General features: G+C 36.7%; 1 protein-coding gene across 1 annotated transcript in view; it reads left to right on the plus strand.

Annotated features, from left to right (window-relative positions):
* Positions 1 to 22,239, plus strand: part of Galphas (G protein alpha s subunit) — a 148,707-nt gene that overhangs the window by 70,189 nt on the left and 56,279 nt on the right. The window contains exons 8-9 of the mRNA XM_089088670.1: positions 12,106 to 12,285; positions 14,425 to 14,623. Of these exons, the coding sequence (XP_088944796.1) occupies positions 12,106 to 12,285; positions 14,425 to 14,623 (379 nt within the window). The remainder of the gene's footprint in view (positions 1 to 12,105; positions 12,286 to 14,424; positions 14,624 to 22,239) is intronic.

A 22,239-nucleotide genomic window follows, 5' to 3' on the forward strand; every position in this document is an offset into this window, starting at 1 on the left:
CCCACGAAAATCGTCCGTCTCCTCAAAGAGCTGTATAATAACACTGAAAGTGCGGTGATCGTAAATGGACGGCCTTCTGGATATTTCAAAATTAAAAATGGTGTCCGGCAAGGATGTGCCGCTGCATCTGAGCTCTTTAACTGTGTAATAGACCACATCCTGAATAAAATACAGCAGGTGCAGCCGTTTGGCATAGGCTTTGCTGGAAGAGTTCTTTCAGACGTCGACTTTGCCGATGACGTGGCGCTAATATGCAAAAACATTAGTGACCTCAAAACTACACTGGAAACACTGGCCTCTGCCGCTGAGAAACTCGGTCTGACAATAAATTGGTCGAAGACCAAGATAATGCCCGTTGAGAAAACGCCGTCCAACCCCCTGTCATCTTTGGAAATTTGTGGCCAGACTGCAGAGGTAGTCAAGCAGTTTACCTACCTTGGTTCAATTGTCTGCTCAAACGGAAGCCTAAATGCCAAAATTTCAGCAAGAGCGGCAAAAGCAAACTCTGTCTTCGGTCGCCTTCTAAGAACAGTCTTCCATAAACCCCAGATCAGCCGTCTCATAAAAGCACGAATATATTCTGCTTCGGTTGCCAGCGTTATGCTCTATTCTGCTGAGACTTGGTCGCTGACTCAGACACAGACGCTGAAGGTAGATGCCATTGAGACGAAACACCTCCGAAAGATCGAACGCTCCTGATGGCCCGACAGGGTACGAAATTCGGAAATCCTCAGGTCCTTCAAACTCCCACCCCTGTCCGAGCAGCTTGAGTCTCGCTCGCTGCGTTGGTATGGTCATCTGCTCCGTCTGCCTGCCCAAACACCCGCCCGGCTAATCTTCGATTTCGACCCAGCTGCAAACGGCTGGAGGCGTCCTAAGGGAAGACCACGCACCAGATGGGTGGACGTCATCCGTGATCGGCTCGCCTCCAGAAACATCAACCCGGCTGAAGTGACAACCCTCGCCCTGAACCGACCACTCTGGAGAAGACTGACGGCGCTGACGACTGGTTCCCTCTACGCTGGCGACGCTGCCGAGCAAGAGCTTTAAGTAAGTAAGTAAGTACTGTCTACTAAAAGGATTTTATCCCTATTTGATCTTTTATTTATTTATCGTAATAGCCAGAGGATTAGTTTTAAGCTTATGAGGATACCTGCCCTCATTTTTCCAGTTATGAATACGGATATTGGTCAGTCCGAATCCGACTCATTCTCATAATATGCATTTTCTTAATCTTTGTAACCACAAAGATAAGTTAATATGACAAAGCGCTGTCCCCTTTTTTTTGCACAAAATGCAAATTAAATTTAAAAAATCTAAACTTCTTTATTATTACAAAATTTGCTTGTTTTGTTAATATTCTCAATCTTTTATAGGCAAATGGTCAAGGAAAGTTTTTTTTTCATCTTGGTTACTTTTTCCCTATCAGGAAACTCGCAATCCTGTTGACCAATCTTCAACCCTTCATGCGCTGTTTTAATTCCACTAGTGATCTTGGGCGTTTTGGCTAACACGCATTGCAGGCTTTTCCCTTTCTTATTTTCTTATTTTGCCTTTTTTTTATTCGACCGTAATCGTTTCTCTACTCTCTCTTTTTTCTGATTTGCTCTATTTTGTGGTTCTTTTTTCTAAATTCTTTCCTTATTATACAAAAAGCTTAACAATTTTTTCAAATCAAAAGCTGGTAGTATTGCATACACACTTAAAAAGAAATGGTAGCTGGCCATTCCCTGTTCTCAATGATTACCTCAGGAAACACTATGGCTGAAAATAATCGAGTCACTGTGTGAGTCATTGGGTGAATTAAAGCTATTCTGTTTATAGCTTGTCAAAGTGGAGGAGAACAGAAGATGAGTCACTGTGTGAATCATTGGATGAAATGCAGTCAACTTTTCTAAAGTCATTTTTAAATTATAGCCATGCTGTTTATAGGTTGTCAAAGTGGAGGAGAACAGAAAATGAGTCACTGTGTGAATCATTGGATGAAATGCAGTCAACTTCTCCAAAACCATTTTTATTAGATTATAACCGTCGGTATTTTTTAGTTTAGAAAAATGAAAACGACAACGATGTCTAGAAGTAACAGAATTTGAATTTTCCTAAATTATGTATTCATTCTTAAAAAGAATAAGAGATACTATAAGAAGTAATAAACGAAGAGTGATTATTGAAATATATAAATAAAAAGTCCAAAGCTAACCGTACTACTATACTTTGGCAAAGAAATAAGTTGACTCTTGGTTTCAATCTAAGAGCAAACTCAGCCTTTAAACCTATATAGAGTTAGAACATATGCTAGAATTTAAAATTCTTAAGTTTCCTAGTTTGAAGTTTTTTACTCAGAGGAATTTTGAGTTTTAAAAGGGATTTGGGCCTTAGGGTTTTTATTTAAGGGTATTATTACAAAATAACATAAAACTTATAGGAATTGAAACCACTGCAGGCCCAAGGCTCAGCTGAAGATGAATTGAGCGCACATTTTTTAAACTGTTATTTCTGTTCTGCATTGATTATTAATGCAGAACGGATGAGAAATTAAAACTTGATCGATGAGTGCGTTCGAGCATCCCTTATCCAACTTCTTCGGATAGCCCTAACCTCCCCGGATGTTGTTTATAATGGATAACGACAAGCACATAAATCCATCCATTTGCTAGTTGAAACGCTGATGGACTTGGCGAATAACAACAGTGATCATGTGTGCTGCAATGTAAATGTACCTTGTTTATAGATCCCGGAAGATGTGCCACTTCCGATCACTTTTTGGACTGGAAGTGGCATACCGGAAAGAGCTTTGTTGTCAGTTATATCATTATTTCTGTCCTTTTTTGTTCTCTGCATATATTTCACATACTTTTATGTTTTTGAAATGATTAAATTGTTTGTTTACATTTGATGTCACTTCTCCTCGCTTATCCTGCATTTTCTGGGGTTTGCAGGTGTAACTTATCCGACAACTAATGTAGACCGTTTGAAGTATAAATCCTCCTAATTTCCGACGTTTTTTACTTCTCGCGAAACACTAAGGATAAGTAATTAGGTTTGTCGGATAAGTAGTCTTACTATGTTTGAACGCACTGAATATTGAAAATGGTCACATTTACCGATTACCAAGGCGAAATAATAATAAAAAGAATCCATAGAATAACGAATAAACATTTTAAGATAGTTGTGCATATCGTCAGACTTGTCCATTTTCCTCAAGGGCCCTATCAAATGAATAAAAGGAAAAGTATTTTCCTCTACAATCGCTCTCAGTAACGCCATCTAATAAAACGTGTTGCTCAGGTGGCGAAGCTTCCTTATGTCTTTATAAAAACTAGCCTTTAGGGCTGTTAGATCTTAATTTTTAATCCGAATTAATTTCACAAGTTTCACTTTTGTATATGCAGACGTGGGTATTTTGTCAAACACTGCATTAATAAAGCAATTATTAGTGAAAAGAGTAAGAAGATTAACTTAAAAAAAAAACAAGTTTTTTTAACTGAAAGTAAGGAGCGATATTAAAACTTAAAACGAACAGAAATTATTCCTTATATGGAAGGGGCTTTCCTCTCCTCAACACCTACGCTAAAGTTTTTATTATTTTAAAAAATAAAGTTGTGAGACAGGGTCAAACTTTAGCGTAAAGAGCGAGGCGTTGAAAAGGGAAAAGCCCCTTTCATATACGGAATAATTTCTGTTTGTTTTAAGCTTTACTGTCGCTACTTACTTTCAGTAAAAAAACTTTTTTTTTTTTAGTTAATTTCTTAACGTTTTTGAATTAAATCAGCTTTGATTTTGGCTCACCGTACATGAATAATTAAAACGAAATTCGCGTATTAGTTTTCCTTTTTTTGGGTAATTGGCTTTCTCGAAATTTTGTTCTGACGTAACTTACGAATTAACTTACGTAACGAATTTCTATATTCGTATGTTTTTATTACGTATATTAGGGAGTTCGCTCCCTAGTCAATACCTCGCTCTTTACGCTAAAGTTCGAATTTTGTCCGAATCACAAACTCCTGAATCACAAAGGCCGGTTAATTAGAATAGACGGCTCTTTTGAAAGTACTAAAAGAAAAACTGTAGCGTAAAGAGCGAGGTACTGACTAGAGGGCGAACCCTCTCATATACGTAATAATTTCTGTTCGTTTTAAGTTTTTGTGTTGCTTCTTACTTTCAGTTGAAAAAAACTTGTTTTTTTATTTAATTTCTGATCGTTTTTTAAATAATGCTGGGAAATCTGGCGCCCCCTTCATAGAAATGCCCCTTCCCCCAAGGAAATATCCTCCATGGAAAGATCCTCCCACGTAACCCCTACTCTAACCCCGACCCCCCACTAGAAAAAAATCCTCCTGAAAACGCCTGTATACTTGCCAATAACCAGCACTATATGTAAGTAATGGGCAAAGTTTATAACTTGCAGCCCTTCCCCCGGGAACAGTGGGGGATTAAGTCATCCTCAAAGACATATTAATTAGATTTTCGACTATGTTGAACAAAATGGCTATCTCAAAATTTCGATCGAGTGGCTTTGGGAAAAAAATGAGCTTGGGAGGGGGCCTAGCTGCCCTCCATTTTTTTGGTCACTTAAAAAGGGCACTAGAACCTTTAATTTCCATTCCAATGAGCCCTCCCAAAATATCCTAGGATCAATGGGTCGATACGATCACCCCTGGGTAAAAGAAAAAAAAACAAATAAACACGCACCCGTGATCTTTCTTATGGCAAATAATGGAAAATTCCACATTTTTGTAGATAGGAGCTTGAAACCTCTACAGTAGGGTTCTCTGATACGCTGTATATGATGGTGTGATTTTCATTAAGGGTCTATAACTTTTAGGGGGTCTTTTCCCCTTTCTTCGAAAATCAGCCAAATTTTCTCAGGCGCGTAACTTTTGATGGGTAAGATTAAACTTGATGAAACTTATATATTTGAGATCAGAATTAAAATCTGATTCTTTTGATGTATCTATTGGTATCAAAATTCCGTTTTTTAGAGTTTCGGTTACCACGTTACCACGAACTGTTTGAAAATCAAATATTTAAAAGGTAGTGCATCCGTGGGTCTTTCTAAGTGAGAATAAAATATATTAATAAAGTTTGGAAGGAAAGTCCAACAAATGAGCGATAAAAATAGGAGAACTCACTGAAAAAGCTAGGGATTTTCAACACGAATAATACAGGAAATTATTCAGGTTCGAATCACCCCAGTTAATCATAGGCAGCGCAATAACGCTGCCTAAGTAAAGAACGTTGTTGGCACAATGTATTATTTATTATTATTTTTTTTTGTCGGTCTTAGACCAGGGCCCTTCGTATCGAAGGAGTTGTCGTAGAAACTTCGAAAAGGGCTCATTTGATTGGAAATTGGAACCCCCCCACCCCTCAGGGCAAGGGTTGTAAGCTATGCCTTTGGGACATATTAGGTTCTTATAGAAAGAGTTGTCGTAGGAACTTCAAAAAGGGCTCAATCAATCGGAAATTGAAAGGACTAGTGCCCTTTTTAATATTCGAAAGTGATTGGAGGGCAACTAACGCCCACAATTTCCCCAAACATATGCAATCAAAATTTTGAGATATCCATTTTGTTCAATGCAGTTGAAAGTTTTGGAATTAGGTCTTTGAGGATTATAACCCTCCCCCCCCCCCACACCCCCCCCTCGGGACCAAGTTATGCCCTTGAGGCATATAAGTTTTTTTTATAGAAAGTGTTGTCGTAGAAACTTCAAAAATGGCTCATTGAATTGGAAATTGAAAGAACTAGTGCCCTTTTTAATTGTAAAAAGTGATTGGAGGGCAACTAACCCCTCTCACGCCCACAATTTCCCCAAACACATCAATAATAATTTTGAGGTAACCATTTTTTCAACGTAGTTGAGAGTTAAAGAAATTAGGTCTTTAAGGATGACAACCCCCACAGCCCTCTGGGTAAGGGTTGTAAATTATGCCCTGGGGGCATGTAAGGTTTTTACAGAAAGTGGTGGTGTAGAAACTTAAAAAAGGTCGATTGGAAATTGAGATAGCTAGTGCTCTTTTTAATAGTCGAAAGTGATTGAAGGGCAACACCCCCCCCCCCCGCTCTCACGCCCACCATTTCCCCAAACACATCCAATCAAAATTTTGAGATAACCATTTTGTTCAACGTAGTTTAAAGTTCTGAAAACTAGGCCTTTGAGGATGACACCTCCCGCAACCCTCAGGGCAAAGGTTTTAAGTTATGCCCTGGGAGCCTATAAAGTTTTTATAGAAGGTTTTGTCGTAGAAACTTCAAAAAGAGTCATTCGATTTGTGCCCCACTCTTACGCCCACCATTTTCCCGAACAAATTCAATCAAAATTTTGAGATAGCCATTTTGTTCAACGTAGTTCAAAGGTCCAGAAATTATGTCTTTGAGGATGAGAGCCCCCAGGGCAAAGGTTGTAAGTTATGCCCTGGGGGCATATAAGGTTTTATAGAAAGCGTTGTCATAGAAAGAAGGACTCATTCAATTGGGACTTGAGAGGGCTAGTGCCTTTATTAATAGTCAAAAGCGAAAGAAGGGCAAATGCCCCCCCCCCCGCCCATCATTTTTCCAAACACTTCCGATCAACATTTTGATATAGCCATTTTGTTGAACGTAGCTGAAGGGCCCAGAAATTATGTTTTTGAGTATGACAACCCCCCCCCCTCAGGGCAAAGGTTGTAAGTTATGCCCTGGGGGCATATAAGGTTTTATAGAAAGCGTTGTCATAGAAATTTAAAAAAAGGCCCATTCAATTGGGAATTGAGAGGGCTACTGCCTTTATTAATATTCAAAAGCAATCGGAGGGCGAATGCCCCCCCCCAAGTCCATCATTATTCCAAACACTTCTGATCAACATTTTGATATAGCCATTTTTTTAACGTAGTTGAAGGGTCCGGAAATTATGTTTTTGAGTATGATAACCCCGCTCCCCCACAACCCTCAGGGCTAAGGTTATAATTTATGCCCTGGGGACATATAAGGTTTTTATAGAAGGTATTGTCGTAGAAATTCAAAAAGGGCTCATTCAATTGGAATTGAGATAGCTAGTGCCCTTATTAATAGTCAAAAGCGATCAGAGGGCGAATCTCCCCCTCTCCACGCCCATCATTTCCACAAACACTTCCGATCAACATTTTGATATGGCAATTTTGTTGAACGTAGTTGAAGGGTCCGGAAATTATGTTTTTGAGTATGACAACTCCCCCACAGTCCTCAGGGCTAAGATTGTAAGTTATGCCCTGGGGGCATATAATTTTTTCATTGAAAGCGTTGTCGCAAAAACTTCAAAAAAGGGGTCAATGGATTGGGAATTGAGAGGGCTATTGTCCTTTATAATAGTCGAAAGTAATTGGTGGGAGAATCACCCCCGCCCCATGTCCATCCTGTCCCCAAATATTTCCGATCAACATTTTAATATGGCGTTGTTGATCAATGTAGTAGAAAGGTCTGGAGAATATGTCTTTTGGGAGGACAACCCTCCCCCCATTGCCTTTTGGACAAGGGTCCTAAACTATGCCCTTGGGGCATATAAGGTTTTTTTTATAGAGTTTTGTCGCAGAAGCTTCAAAAAGGGCTCATTCGATTGGAAATTGAGAGGACTGGTGCCTTTTTTATTAGTCGAAAGTTTAGAGGGTACCCACCCCATGCCCATTATTTCCCCAAACACTGAAATCAAAATTTTGAGATAGCCATTTTGTTCAGCGTATCAGAAAGGTCTAAAAACTATGTTTTTGAGGATAAAAAATCCCCCCAGCCCTCAGGGCAAGGGTTTTAAGTTATGCCCTGGGGACATACAAGGTTTTTATAGAAAGCGTGGTCATATAACTTTCGGAGGGGGCTCATTGGATGGGTAATCAGACGCTCTAGTGCTCTATTTAAGAGTTAAAGTGATCGGAGGGCAGCTACCCCCCCCCCCCACACATGTCGTATTGTCAAAAATAAAGAAATCAAAAATTAATTAAGAATTTAAGGAATAAATATCAGCATATGTATATTACACCGACAATGCACATTTTTTTTAGTAAATTCATTTGAATCTTTTCCAGTCAAGTACAAATTTTATTCGGGCTGCTAGAAAGCATGGGGTCTAGAACCCTACTCATATTAATTTCTTCTCGTTTTGAGTTTGACCCTGTTGTTTATTTTTACTTCTGTTTGTTTTGGGTTTCATTTATTTATTGATACTGATTTGTGGTAGTTGTATGCTTGGTAGATTATTTAATTCTATTTTTGTTCATTTTTGGTTTAATGGAGGTCTTTCATTTTTTTGAAAAACTTATTTTGTGGAAATTTTTTTTTTAATTAATGAGAATCAAATTCCACTCATTATTCTTTTTACGAGCTTCAAATTTCACTCATATGGTTTTAAAAACAACACCATTTTTAAAAGACACGGTTGTATCTTTCTCCGGTAACAAAAAATTCAAAAATTTAAAATTCAAAACGGATGCCACAGTAAAAAGAACACATGTTCAAGTATATCTAGACATGGGGAGATCCCTCCATACAAACTGGTCAAAAGAGTTCCGCGTAGTATTTATGTCAAAATAGGACCTAAACATAAATTTGTGTGTGCTCAAACACAGAAGTATTATGAACAAACCAAGCAATGCATAATATAAACGATACAACGCGTAAAATAATGCTTTTTAAGCCCATATTTTTGTAACTTTAATAGATCAAATAATATTAACATTTTGATTACGAAATATCAGTATATGTTTATTAAACTGACAATGCACATTCATTTGTATTTTTTTTTCAGTAAAGTGCAAATTATGTTCTGGCCTTGAGAAGACGTAGGGGTTTTGAGCCCTACTCATGTTAGTTTCTGCTCGTTTTGAGTTTGACTCGGTTATTTATTGTAATTTATGTTTTTTTTGGGTTTCATTTAGTATCGATGCTGATTTGTGGTACTTTCACGCTTGGTAGATAATTTGATTTTATTTTTGCTCATTTTTGGTTAAACGGAGATTAACCAAGATTACATTTCTTTGAGAAACTTATTTTGTGGAAAAAGTTTTTTTTAATCAATTTCTGTTCGGTTTATATTGACATAGTCTTTTCAGGGAAAAAGAAAATAATACTTTAAATCTTTTTTTTTTTAAGACTTTATAGTTTGGCCTGCTATTTGTATGCTGGAGAAAAAATTTCAGTAATTTTTAACAACATAAGCCGTTTTAAAAATCCGAACACAAATAGTAGTGTTTAATTTAGTTTCATACCTCCTCTAGTTGACCTGGAATAGAAAACTTGATACCATTCATGAAAAAAAATCTGTTTACTTTCTTTGATAGCTTGGATACCCTTGCGCTATTTTGATTTGGTTAAGTTTTAAGAGCAGAAGTAGCCCCGGAAGTTTGAACATAATACCCTCAGTCGCCTGAGATGCCTTATAAGGAATTAGCATTAACACAGTGATTTAATCTTAAGGCAACATTTAGTTTTAAAAAATATTGGTCAATTGGGTGAGGGGGCGTGGGAGGGTATTAGTTGCCCTCCAATCACTTTTGACTATTAAAAAGGGCATCAGCCCTTTCTATTTTCAATCGAATGAGCCCTTTTCGAAGTTCTTGCGACAACTCCTTCGACATGAAGTGCCATTGTCTAAAAAAAAAAATTAAAAAAAATAAAAATAAAATACATTGTACCCACATCGATCCTTACAAGGCATCTTTACTTAGATCTTTACTTAGGTAGCGCTGCCTATGAAAATCTCAAGCTTTCCAATCACTTTCGACAATTTTAAAGGGCACTATTCCTTTCAATTTCTAAGAAATTGAACCCTTTTAGAGTTTCTATGACAACGCTTTCTATAAACACCTTATATACCCCCAGGGCATAACTTACAACCCTTGCCCTGAGAGCTGTGAGAGGGTTGTCATCCTAAAAGGCGTAATTTCTTGAACTTTCAACTACGTTAAACAACTACGTTTACAACCCTTGCCCTGAGGGATGGGGGGGTTTCATCCTCAAAGACCTAATTTACAGAACTTTCAACTACGTTGAAGAAAATTTCTATCTCAAAATTTTATTGGATGTATTTGGGGAAATGGTGGGCGTGAGAGGGAGGTTAGTTGCCCTCAAATCACTTCTGACTATTGAAAAGGGCACTAGTCCTTTCAATTTCCAATCGAATGAGCCCTTTTTGAAGTTTTTACGACAATGCTTTCTGTTAACAACAGTATATGCCCCAGGGCATAACTTACAACCCTTGCCCTGAGGGCTGTGAGGGGGTTGTCATCCTCAAAGGCAAAATTTCTAGACCTTTCAACTACGTTGAACAAAATGGCTATCTCAAAATTTTGATTGGATGTGTTTATTGGATGTGTTTTGGGAAATGATGGGTGTGAGAGGGGTGTTACTTGCCCTCCAATCACTTTCGAATATTAAAAAGGGCACAAGCCCTTCTAATTTCCAGTCGAATGAGCCCTTTTTGAAGTTTCTATAGCATCACTATCAATAAATACCTTATATGTCACCAGGGCATAACTTACAACCCTTGCCCCGAGGGCTCTAAGGGGGTTATCATTCTCCTAGTTTCTATAACTTTTAACTACGTTGAACAAAATGGCTATCTAAAAATTTTGATTGGATGTGTTTTGGGAAAAGGTCGTCAAGAGAATGGGTTAGTTGCCCTCAAATCACTTTCGACTATTAAAAAGGGCAGTAGCCCTTTGAATTTTCAATCGAATGGGCCCTTTTTTAAGTTTCATGACAAAGCTTTCTATAAAAAACCTTATATGCCCCCAGGGCATAACTTACAACCCTAACCCTGAGGACTGTGGGGGCAGTGTAATCATCAAAGATATAATTTTCGGACCTTTCAACTACTTTGAACAAAATGGCTATCTCAAAATTTTGATTGGATGTGTTTGGATAAATAGTGGGTGTGGAAGGGGTGTTAGTGGCCTTCCAATCACTTTCGACTATTAAAAATGGCACTAGCCATTTCAATTTCAAGTCAAATGAGTCCTTTTTGAAGTTTCTACGACAACGCTTTCTATAAAAACCTTATATGTCCCCAAGACACAACTTACAACCCTTGCCCTGATAGCTGTTGGGGGGGGGGGATGGTCATCTTCAAAGGCCTAATTTCCAGAACTTTCAACTACTTTGAACAAAATGGCTATCTCAAAATTTTGATTGGATGCGTTTGGGGAAAAGGTGGGCGTGAGAGGGGGGTTAGTTGCCCTCAAATCACTTTCGACTATTAAAAGAAGCACTAGCCCTTTGAATTTCCAATCGAATGAGTTTTTTTAAAGTTTCTACGACAACGCTTTCGATAAAAACCTTATATACCCCATGGCATAACTTACAACCCTTGCCCTCAGGGCTGTGGGGGAGTATCCTCCTCAAAAACATAATTTCTATCTGGAAATAAATTATGCTGAACAAAATGGATACCTAAAAACTTCTATGTGATGTGATCGGAGAATTGGTGGGCGTGATTGGGGTATTAGCTCCTTTCTTGACGCTTTTAGATATCAACCAGTACACAAAGCCCTTCTAATTTCCAACTGAATGAGTTTTTTTTAAAACGTCTGCGACAATTTCTTTGATAGAAAGTGCCCTTGTATAAAAAAAATAATACATTGCGCCAAGATCGTTTAGAAAAACGACTAAAGTTATCTGTGCCTTCTCAGAGCGATTCAATACCAATAAGTTAAACATAATTTGTTAGCAGTTCACGAATAGTCAATCAGTTTAGCATACGTATGAAATCATTTTTTTGTGGAACTAAAAAAAAAAGGAAACTCAAAACGACTAAAACAATTTGATCTTGCGGACCACTTCATTGTTTCATTCGACAGTTTTGAGCTATTTGTGAGACATGTGTACATGTCATTCACACGCTCAAAAATTCTACTGAAGTGCTCAGGAGTATCACAATGTACAATATCAAAAATATAAAAATTACCGATAGAAAGTAAATATACATTTTACATCTAAAACTAAAAGCTTAATATTTAAAAGTTCGTCTTACATATGAATATATATTTCATTTGTCTTGTACACTAGTAGAAGGGATTCTGAAAGTGTGGCGAAATTAAAGAATTTGTGAAATATTATTTTTAAATTGCATGTCACGGCCTGCCATCTATTTTCTTTTGCAGTATGTTTGATGTTGGAGGCCAGCGTGATGAGAGAAGAAAGTGGATCCAGTGTTTTAATGACGTAACGGCAATTATATTTGTAACGGCATGTTCCTCCTACAATATGGTGCTACGAGAGGATCCTAGCCAGAATAGACTCCGAGAGTCGTTGGACCTATTTAAATCTATATGGAATAATAGGTAGGCGATAGAAAAATGAGTGATATCGTAAGGATAGGAAAGGCTTTGCCCAAGGCCAGGGAAAAAAAAGAAGAAAAACTTAAAATCTAATTCCTGTATTTTATTTGTATTAGACGTGTAAACAAATCTTGACACCTTAAAAAAAATATTAAATTCTCCAATGTGACTATACGGATTAGTTGGTTTATGGCTTGACCATGGCCAAGGAGCCCCAAAGTTTCCCTCTTTGGGTTGACGGTAAAAAGAGCTCCGCCAGAAAAAGTTACACTTCTAGAATGTGGAAAAATTTTTCAGTCTATTTATGTTTTCGTCATCCAAGGGGGGTTGGCTGCTGCTCCTTTGCCCTTCTTTGTGGAGGTCCTTTATCGCAGCTCCTTTTCTATTATTTTTCCTTTTAAAGGAGTATTTTTCGTGGCACACTTTAACGTACTGATATTAGAATCTACCTAAATGATACTCATTGTTACGAGAGGTGGAAGGGGGAATGAGTGTTTAAAGGTGAGTTTGGGGAATTTCGAGTATTATTGGTAATCCGTTGTTTGTAATAAGAAGGTTTTTAGGTCCCAAATATTCAGCAAAAACTGATTGGATATCAGAAGTTAATTTTTTTCAACGGCTCCTACTAGCGAGAAAAGGAGGCATCAAATATTTTACTTTTTATAATTGGAAAGTATCAACAAAGTTATGTCAAAAAATGAGCATCTAAGTCATTAAAAAAAATTAAAGAAAAAAAAAGAAAAAATTCCAAATATTAGAAAATAAAATGAGTTGATACTTACCTCCACAAAACAAACGCGTTAAATAGCTTGAGAGGGAACATACCCTGGAGATTCCCCACTAGTTTAAATTGCCATCCCTGTCTGAGCAGCTCGAAATTGGTCGCTGCGTTGGTATGGTCATCTACTTCGCCTGTCCCCTCAAACCAGTACCCGAATCATCTTCGTCTTTGTTCCAACTTCAAACGGATGGAAACGCCCAAAAGATTGACCACGCACAGTATGGTCGGACGTTATGTGTGGTTGACATACTTCCAGAAGCATTGACGTCATTGACCCTCCAACCCTTACCCAGGACAGACCCCGCTGGAGACAATTAACGGCGCTGATGTATGGTTTCCTCTAAGCTGATGACGATGCCGTGCAAAAGTTTTCAAGTCAAGTAAGTCACTGCTTGCTAAAATCATTTAATGCCAGAAAATGCAACATCAAGCCCCGAAGCCAGCCAATCGTCTATTGGCTAACAGTCCGAAAATCAGGTGTATAGTTCTAATGTTAGAACTGTTAGCTGGAAAGGAAAATTACAGTTTAAAAATAATATAAATATCAATTAACCCTGTTGTATTAAAATTCAGTTACACCTATCAATATAGTCATATTAATTGGTCGCACCACTTTTTTGGAAACCAGTGGCTCTTTTCCATAAAGATGGCCGTTATTAAAACGCGTCATATAATCATAGCATTGTACGTAAGGCGCACAACTAATAGTGCCGCGCATATCAAGGACTTTCACATGTTTTTTTTTATACTTTAATCTTGCAAGTACTTTAGTAAAAGTAATTTAATTTTAATATAAGTTAAAGACCATTAGCACCACTGACAGTGCCAGGCGAAAAATTCAAAATAGGCTTGCTTTCAGTTCAGTCGCGTCAGTTTGAATTTCAATTAAATATTCAAGTTTTCTTAGATATAACTTAAAATTTTCTCAAACTAAGCAGATTGTTTTGTTTTTGAATTTTCTCTGGCTTAAGTAAAGATTAATGTATCAGAAAAATAGAAATTAGTCTGGATTTATTAGTTAGTCTGTAAATCATTTTAAGCCATAGTTATTTTTGAAAAAAATTAGCTATATGGTGTTAATTATTTTTTAGCAGAGATAATCTTGCAATTCCTCTCTTCAGTTTAATATTCTTATCAGTTCTTTGGTTAAGTATTTTCTGATCTAGTGATGTTGATATAAGAATTATGAGGTTTTTGTTTCTCTTTAGGCTTCTGTTTTCGGTTCTTTTGTTTCGGTGTTTTCGTTTTTCTCCTTCCTTTCCAGTTTTTATCTTAATTTACCATTTGCCCGTCAACTTTTTTTCGTTTTGAACTTTTGACAGTATAAAAACTTTGTAAATTAAATTATTTTGAAAACGCAGGTGGTTGCGGACGATTTCTGTGATCCTTTTCCTCAACAAACAAGATTTGCTCGCCGAGAAGATCAACGCACGAAAACACCATTTGGATGATTATTTTCCTGATTTTAGTCGTTATGCCACGCCATTAGATGCCATTTCAGAACCAGGAGATAATTCTGAAGTTCTCAGAGCTAAATATTTCATTAGAGACGAATTTTTGGTAAGTCTTTTGTCTCCTTAAATGAGCGAAGGACTGGAAGCATTACTGCACATACGCTGGGGACTGCGGAACCCCTTTCTTTAAAAATGTCCCAATGTCTGTCTACGATTTCTTTTATTACCCGTGATACCTCCTCCTACCAGGTCACATTAACGAATCTAACAAATGTGATTGTGAGAAAAAGCTTTGAGTGTTTCCGAAAGATGCTGTTAGTAAAAATCGATGCAAAATCCAACGAAATATCCAACGCTGTTCTTCGAAAGCTAACTTGCAGAATATACTACTTTTTCTGCAAAACAATTGCAAGCATAGTAATTAGCATAATTACGAGCCTTTTTTTTAAGTAAGGTCCGTTTGATCATACGTACACAGTGACAGATTATTCAAATAAGTAGATTTATTTTCAGAAAGTACATCCTTTACTCTATTTTTCGGCATAGTTGCCAAGTTTTTTTCAAACACTTATCATGCTTCTGAACTAGTTTTAAAGTAGCCTCTTCATATGAACTTTCTGTCTGTTCCGATAACCAAGAGTTCATTGTCGTTTTAACATCTTCTTCATCTTTTTAACGGTTGCCACTGAGGTGGCGACCGGTTGAACTGGAGATGAAACATGGGTTTCGCATATCACGCCCAAATCGAGGCGACAGAACATGAAATGGAAACACACACACTCCCCTGTGAAGTTGAAGGCCAAACAGATTCTGTCCCAGCGCAAAATCATGGCATCGCTGTTTTGGAATAAACATGGTGTTTTTTCGGTCAACTTCATGCAACGAAGACCCACTATCAATCCAGAAGCATACTTCTAAACCCTCAGAAAGTGATGGGATTGTCCTTCAGAGGGAATTGCCCTTCATGACAATGCAAGACCTCACACTGCTGGTCAGACCCGTAATTTGTTGGACAGTTTTGGCTGAGAAGTTTTGGATCACCCAGACACCCACAATACAGTCCTGATCTTACGCCGAGTGATTACCATCCGTTTCTCTGCCTCAAGCAACACCTCAGAGGCAAACGTTACAATAATGACGACGACGTAAAAAGGGCATTGAATTCTTGGTTATCGAAGCAGGCGGCAATTTTTTATGAGAGGTTACTTTTAAATTTGAATGTATGAATGTATTGAATCATACATTGAACGTATGAGAAGTATCTGAACGAACTTGGCAACTATGCTGTTAAATGGAGCAAATGGAGAAAATAAATTTAATTTTTTGAAATAATCTGTAGTTTTGTACTAATGTTCAAACGGACCTTAAAAAAAGCCTCGTAGAATTAGCGTTAAAAGGCATCTTGAGTGGTATGTAAAATTTGAACCAAGTCAAGCAATAGTTACTTACTTGACTCTGTCTTCGCTCTTCAATAATGTCTGGACATATACACGAATTTGCTTCTTTTTTTTCAGTTTTATATTATTTGGCACTATGAGCCATCTGTTGTTGAAAAACAATTACAAGTTACTTGAAACCAACAAAATTGCTGAACTTTTGTCTATAGCCTAGGGCTGTATACAAGCATTAGAGAGGGTGAGGGGACATAGATAGAATGAAAGCTACTATGACAATAAAATTAACGCAAGTTCAAAAGTTTTTTTTAATGAAGTAAAAAAATTGTGTTTTAAGTATATTTCGGAAGAGGGTATTAACAAGACTGTTGAGTGAAGGATAGAAAACTGTTATTTCCTTTGCCAAATTGTTGCGTTTCTCGTTTATATACTTGCAAGTATAATTCTTTCTCCCTATTTATTTGTTTAGATTTTTTATTAAAAGCTTCAATTACGATTTGGGGAGTGATGCGATTGAGGATTCTCAGATGCTTTCCTGTAGTATTTCAACATAAAAACTGAAAGTCACAAATTTGTCATATAATTTCTTTATTTCTAGAAATATAGTTGAAAATCCTACACTTTCACTGGATTTCCGGTTAGCTAAATTTTTAAGATTATCCAACCAATTATCCTACTCAAAATGAAAATCCATCGAAAATCTAATAACTTATCCAAGATAAAAAAAAAGAACAATGAGCTTTCGTGCACGCTAGTATCCTAAGCGCCATCTACAAAATTTTATTAATAGACGGCAGAGAAGAGATCTTTTTGAATAGAGTCGTGAGAATTCGTTGGTAGCTCTAATTGTTACCTTAATTGTTAAAAATAATGAATTTAGTAAGCTAATACTAAAAACAAAAAAATAGAAAATTAATGAGAATAAGTTAAGAAATGTGAAGAAAATATAATAACACAAAAAGAATTCTGTAGACTGACGCTGTAGTGTATGCTCTGCTGCAATAATTTCGTTGCGCATGCGTCTCGGAAATTGGTTTGCAATACAAATTTATATATTTATACATCAAACTCATTAATTGCCGTATGCGATGGGTTGAAAATGTTCTAAAACAATAATTGTTCTAAAAATGTAATTGTTTGTCAAACAATTATCAATGTACTGCTAATCTTTGGTAAATTTATAAATATTTTGATTTCTTCGTTTGGTAGGAGTAGGCCTACATACCATTCTATGCTCCTTTTTATGTTATTTCCAAATATAGTAGTTGCTTCCTTCACTAATTCCATTTCCAACCCAGTAAAGAACATAAACATCTATAACTTTACCTGACTTATATGAGAAATTGAATAGCGAAAACTAGTTAATGCAACCCCTTTTTTCGTTAAATCTGCATGGTTTTTTTACAGCCTCTACGCTCACTTCGTTCGGTCTTTTTTTGTCCTCTCAAATAAATGCTGCTTTCCCTCGGTGGGGCTCGCGTCTTCAACCTTCACCTAACGTCATTTTTTCTATTTGTTTATTTTATTTTTATTTTTTTAGTGACAATTTTTGGTGTGAATTCATGTATTCTTTTATACAAATGGCTGTTGAGATCTGTATTCTTGTGGCTGTTTATGTCTCTGATGGAGGGTAGATAGAAAGAAATAGAACAAGAGAGATGGGGTGGAAAGAATAGAAAATTGTTAGGGATACTGACGGTATAGTTATGCTCCGCAGAATCTAAACCTCAGACCAAGAGAGCTGATGCATAGCGCTAATGAATCGCTAATTTAGGATTTAGTTTCCTGCTTAATAAGTATACGCTGTTCACAAATTGGCTACAGATACATATTAACTATTTCTTCTGTATAACTTCTCACTTGTGTCATAAAATATGCAAAGTACTAAAAAGTACAACTAATTTAATGAAAGCAGTGAAAAAAAGTGTTTTAATTTGTGTTTTGAATGAATACTATCCACAAAAATAGAAATGAGACTATTTTAGAAAGTAGTGCGGGATTTCTTTTTCCATCATTTTTTTTTTTTTTTTGCTCGTACTAGATTACAAAACATACGATTGATTGAGTTTTACCCTATTACCTGAAAGGAGGGGGTCAATCTCAAATATGCTAATAATCAAAAGGTCACAAAAGATTTCAACTTTCAGACTACCCCACAGATTACCATCTTAGCCTACGTTTTGAAGAAAAACATGCTTCTGTGTGTAAAAATTATAGCCTAGCTAGGAAAGCTTTAAGAAAATACTACTGCTACTACTAATACAAACAACTCACCGCAGCACCAAGCTGCCTGAGGCCAACACAGCTACGTATGCTCCTCCTCCATTTCAATCTATTCAAAGCCTCCCCCTTTACACCCTCCCAGGATGTTACTATTTCCCTTAAATATTTGTTTACGACATCCTCTCACCCCAACCGCGGGCGACCTGCTTTCTGTTTAGCCCTTGGCGGTTGGGAAAAGAAAAATCTTCGGCAATCTGTCATTCTTTATCTGCCATTGGCTTGGGCAGAACTACAGTTTGAAATACAGTCAGTCAGCCGGGTACCCAAAACATAGGCAATTTCTCCAAAAAACATCTAGCAAATGTTCCTCCGTTTTTTGTAGCGCCCATGCTTCAGAACCATATTTGACGACTGTCATCACTGTAGCTTCCAATATTCTAATCTTGGTTCGCAGACTTATCTTCCTATTCTTCCAAACTTTTTCAGCTGTAAAAAAAAAACACCCTGAGCCTTGGCTATTCTACTTTTAACGTCTTCACTACTCCCACCGTCTTTACTAATAATACTACCAGGTGAAGCTGTCCTCTTGATCTATCTTTTCGTTACACAACGTAACCTTTTCATCTTCACTTATTCCTAGCCTTAGCGACTTAGTCTTCTTAACATTATTTTTAAGACCTATTCTAGCACCCTGAACTGGCAAAACCTCTAAAAGTTTATTCATTTTGCTCAGACTTCCATCTAAAATGCTTAAATCATCAGCATAATCTAAGTCCAGGAGACTTTTCCTCCCCATTTGATTCCGTGGTCTCCCATCGCTTCTCCTGTGTTCCTTAAGACAAAGTCCATCAAAATAATCCATATAAAGGGTGATAGAACACAACCCTGCTTAACTCCTTATTTAATACGAAACCTGGTACTAGCCTCATTTCCAATAACCCATAACTCTATCTTAGTTTAGCACATTCTCAAATGGTCTGCCCATCTCTCTTTTAACTCTTTCCTCATCACTAACTGTGACCCCGTTTCTATCTTTAACTGGGACAAGTCCAGATTGACTACTCTCTCTCAATTTATTAACATGCTAGTATAGTATTTTACTATTATGCCGTCTAGCTGCATCTTCTAGATCCTCGACAATTTTATCCATGGCCTCCACTTTACACCTCCTTATTTCATATTTTACTGCTTTCTCCACTTTCTTTACATTCCTCGTATTTTCATATGATCTGTCCCTCAGAAAACTCCTCTACAAGCCCCTCCTCCTCTCTATTAAACATAATCAGTATTTTCACTAAATTCCTACCTGCTTTCCTAACTGTCTTCCCTGAGACACTATCAGCAACTTCACAAATTATTTTCCAAAAAAATTATTCCACCCATTTTCTACATTGTTAAATTTTAAACTCTCTAGTTTAGTAATCAACTGTTCCTGGAAGGTTTCTATCAAATTCTCATCCTGGAGCCTACCAACATCATGACCTACAAGAAGGTAGTTACCCTATCCAGATTTCTGCTGTAAATTAACCCGTGACACTACTAGATGGTGATCTTTACTTTTAACATCAGGTACAGCACTCCTATATGCCCTAGTATCCTATATTGATCCTGCCAGTCTTCGGTTTACTATAACATAATCAATGAGGCTAGCTGTCGCACTATCACGTGAATGCCATGTTAATTTATGGGCCATTTTGTTACCAAACACTGTATTGGTTATAACTAAATTGTTATACCTACAAAATTGCAACAGTTTGTAGCCACTACTGTTTTCTTTTACTACTGGAAATTTACCTAGGCTAGGCTACCATCTGTCCCTATTTCTACCGACGTTGGCGTTAAAATTTCCTAGTAAAAACATCATATTTCTACTTGGAATCCTGTCTATTTGCTCCTGTAACTGTAAGTAAAATTCATTTGAGTCACTACTACAACTGATAACTACTAGTATAACTACTATAACTGATACCCTGAAGCCTCAACTTTTTAGTCATAAATAAGCAACTAGAATTCTATTATTAATACCTTCCCAACATAAACAGGACTTAGCATCTTCCTTATTCATCATGACCCCTACTCCATGCCGCCTACCTCAAAATCACCACCCTAATCAGATATGCTAATGTGCACCCACCTGCAATGGATTAAAATTAAAATGCAGACCTATTTCCTTGTATGGCAGCTCCCTTTGTAGGCACAGTCGTTAAAATAGATGTTTGTCAGTTCCTTAAAATATAAAGTAGTTATAAATTTAAAGTAATAAAATGATGTAATAATAGCAAAATAATAATCGTAAATGATAGTTTAAAAAATAAAAATAAATGTGTAAAAATAATAAGTATGTATTTTTGAATACGTTTAACGTAAACATAAAAATGCAAATATGAAAATATATTTTGAAAATTTAAAAATCAAAGAAAAATTATTTGAAATATAAAATAAAATATTAAAATAATTGTTTCTTGTAGATCAACGCCTGCCTCAAATGCAAGTTAACATTCTTGGGAATCTTATTTAAAACCTAATCTCGCAAAAGGCTTTTTTCCGAGTTTCTAAGGTTGCAATTTCTTTCTTGTTTTCTGTATAGACCCTAGTGTTTTCATCTTCTAAAGGCTATAGTTTGTAGCTAAGCAAGGACTCCACCATGAACAAAATGATTTGAATCGTTTAATTTAAATGGAGTTCAAACGCTTTCAATTTGAACTTTTATCTCACTTAACAATAACACCAGAATCCTTTAGTAGGAAAGACGTCGTTCCGGTATTGTTTAACTCATAAAAGCTATTCTAGTGCTAAGTTTTAATGGATTTAATTAATTTATTTATTTATATCCCACTCTGTGAACGAATAAATAATAGAGGATGGAGTGATTATATAAAAAAAGAAATCGCAAAAATAAAATAAACGCAAGGGAAAACGAAGGGATAAAAGCACATTAGCCGTGCCAAGAGTTGTCTTCGCTGTATAACTAACTATGATCAGGAATACCAAAATTGTAGTAACGAAATGTCAAGGAGCGACTATAGTATAGTAGTAACTATAGCCTATAGTAAGTTACTGAAACTTTACGAAAAGGAATTTTGATCGAAACTTAATATGTTTAAAAAAATATGTCTACTATGGTAATTCCAAATCTGTAAATTTTATTAAGATTACGTATTAAATTTATCTATTAACAGCTCTAAGCCTGACAATTTTTGACTAATTGTGTAAACGGGGAAAAAGGCCCCTTAAAAATTCGATGAAATCATATCGTGTGCTTTTGTGTTTTGTTTTTTCTAAGGGCGATTGTATTGAGCCAGTGGTCCTAGAATGTCGGGAGGGGGCTCATTCGAAAGAAAAATAAAAGTTTCAGTGCTCTTTTTGAAGTACCAAAAGAGATAGTGCCCAAGCACAGTGTTGTTTTCTGGCATCTGTGGCAAAAAAATACAAAAATAAATTGGCCAGAAAAGCACAAAAATTTTGTTTATCCAACCTTTCGGAATTGTCATTCAATTTATAATTATCACAAAGGTTGTTCGAAATGAAGAAGCCAGTAAAATTTGGAGACGCTGTCAGTCCATATAGAATAAACGGTCAAGATAGACACTTATTTTTCGGCTGCATGTTATTACAAACCAGAACGGATTGTGGACAGAAGTCTCAAAAACTGCAAATTTAGGCCTAATTTCTTATAAAACCCCGATGCTCGTCTGAAAAGTATGGAAATGGAGGGGGGGGGGTAGGATATTTTTACTTTACCCATGGGGAGTATTTGTGGACTAACCCTGCAATATAGTTGGTGCGAAAGACTCTCATTGTAGAATACTTCTCATTGTAGAAATATTTGAAGCATTATATTAACGACCACATTCGTACGCCTACCTGTATGGAGAAGGGGGGGGGGGGTATACCCTATAAAAACAGTTGGTTTTAACAACTTCCCTTGGAGAACTGGGAGATGATGGCCCTAAAACTCATCTTGATATTCCAGATCCTTTTGTTCCCGATAATTATCTAGATGGATGCACTTTTTCTGGAATAAATATAATACATGGAACATTGCTATAAGAATAGTAAACGTAAACACAGACTGCTGAAACTGAGGGAGAGGGGGTGGAACCTT

Source organism: Artemia sp. Qi Xiang Cuo, chromosome 5, assembly GCF_049724085.1.
Source record: "Artemia sp. Qi Xiang Cuo chromosome 5, ASM4972408v1, whole genome shotgun sequence".
Classification (NCBI taxonomy): Eukaryota; Metazoa; Arthropoda; class Branchiopoda; order Anostraca; family Artemiidae; genus Artemia; species Artemia sp. Qi Xiang Cuo.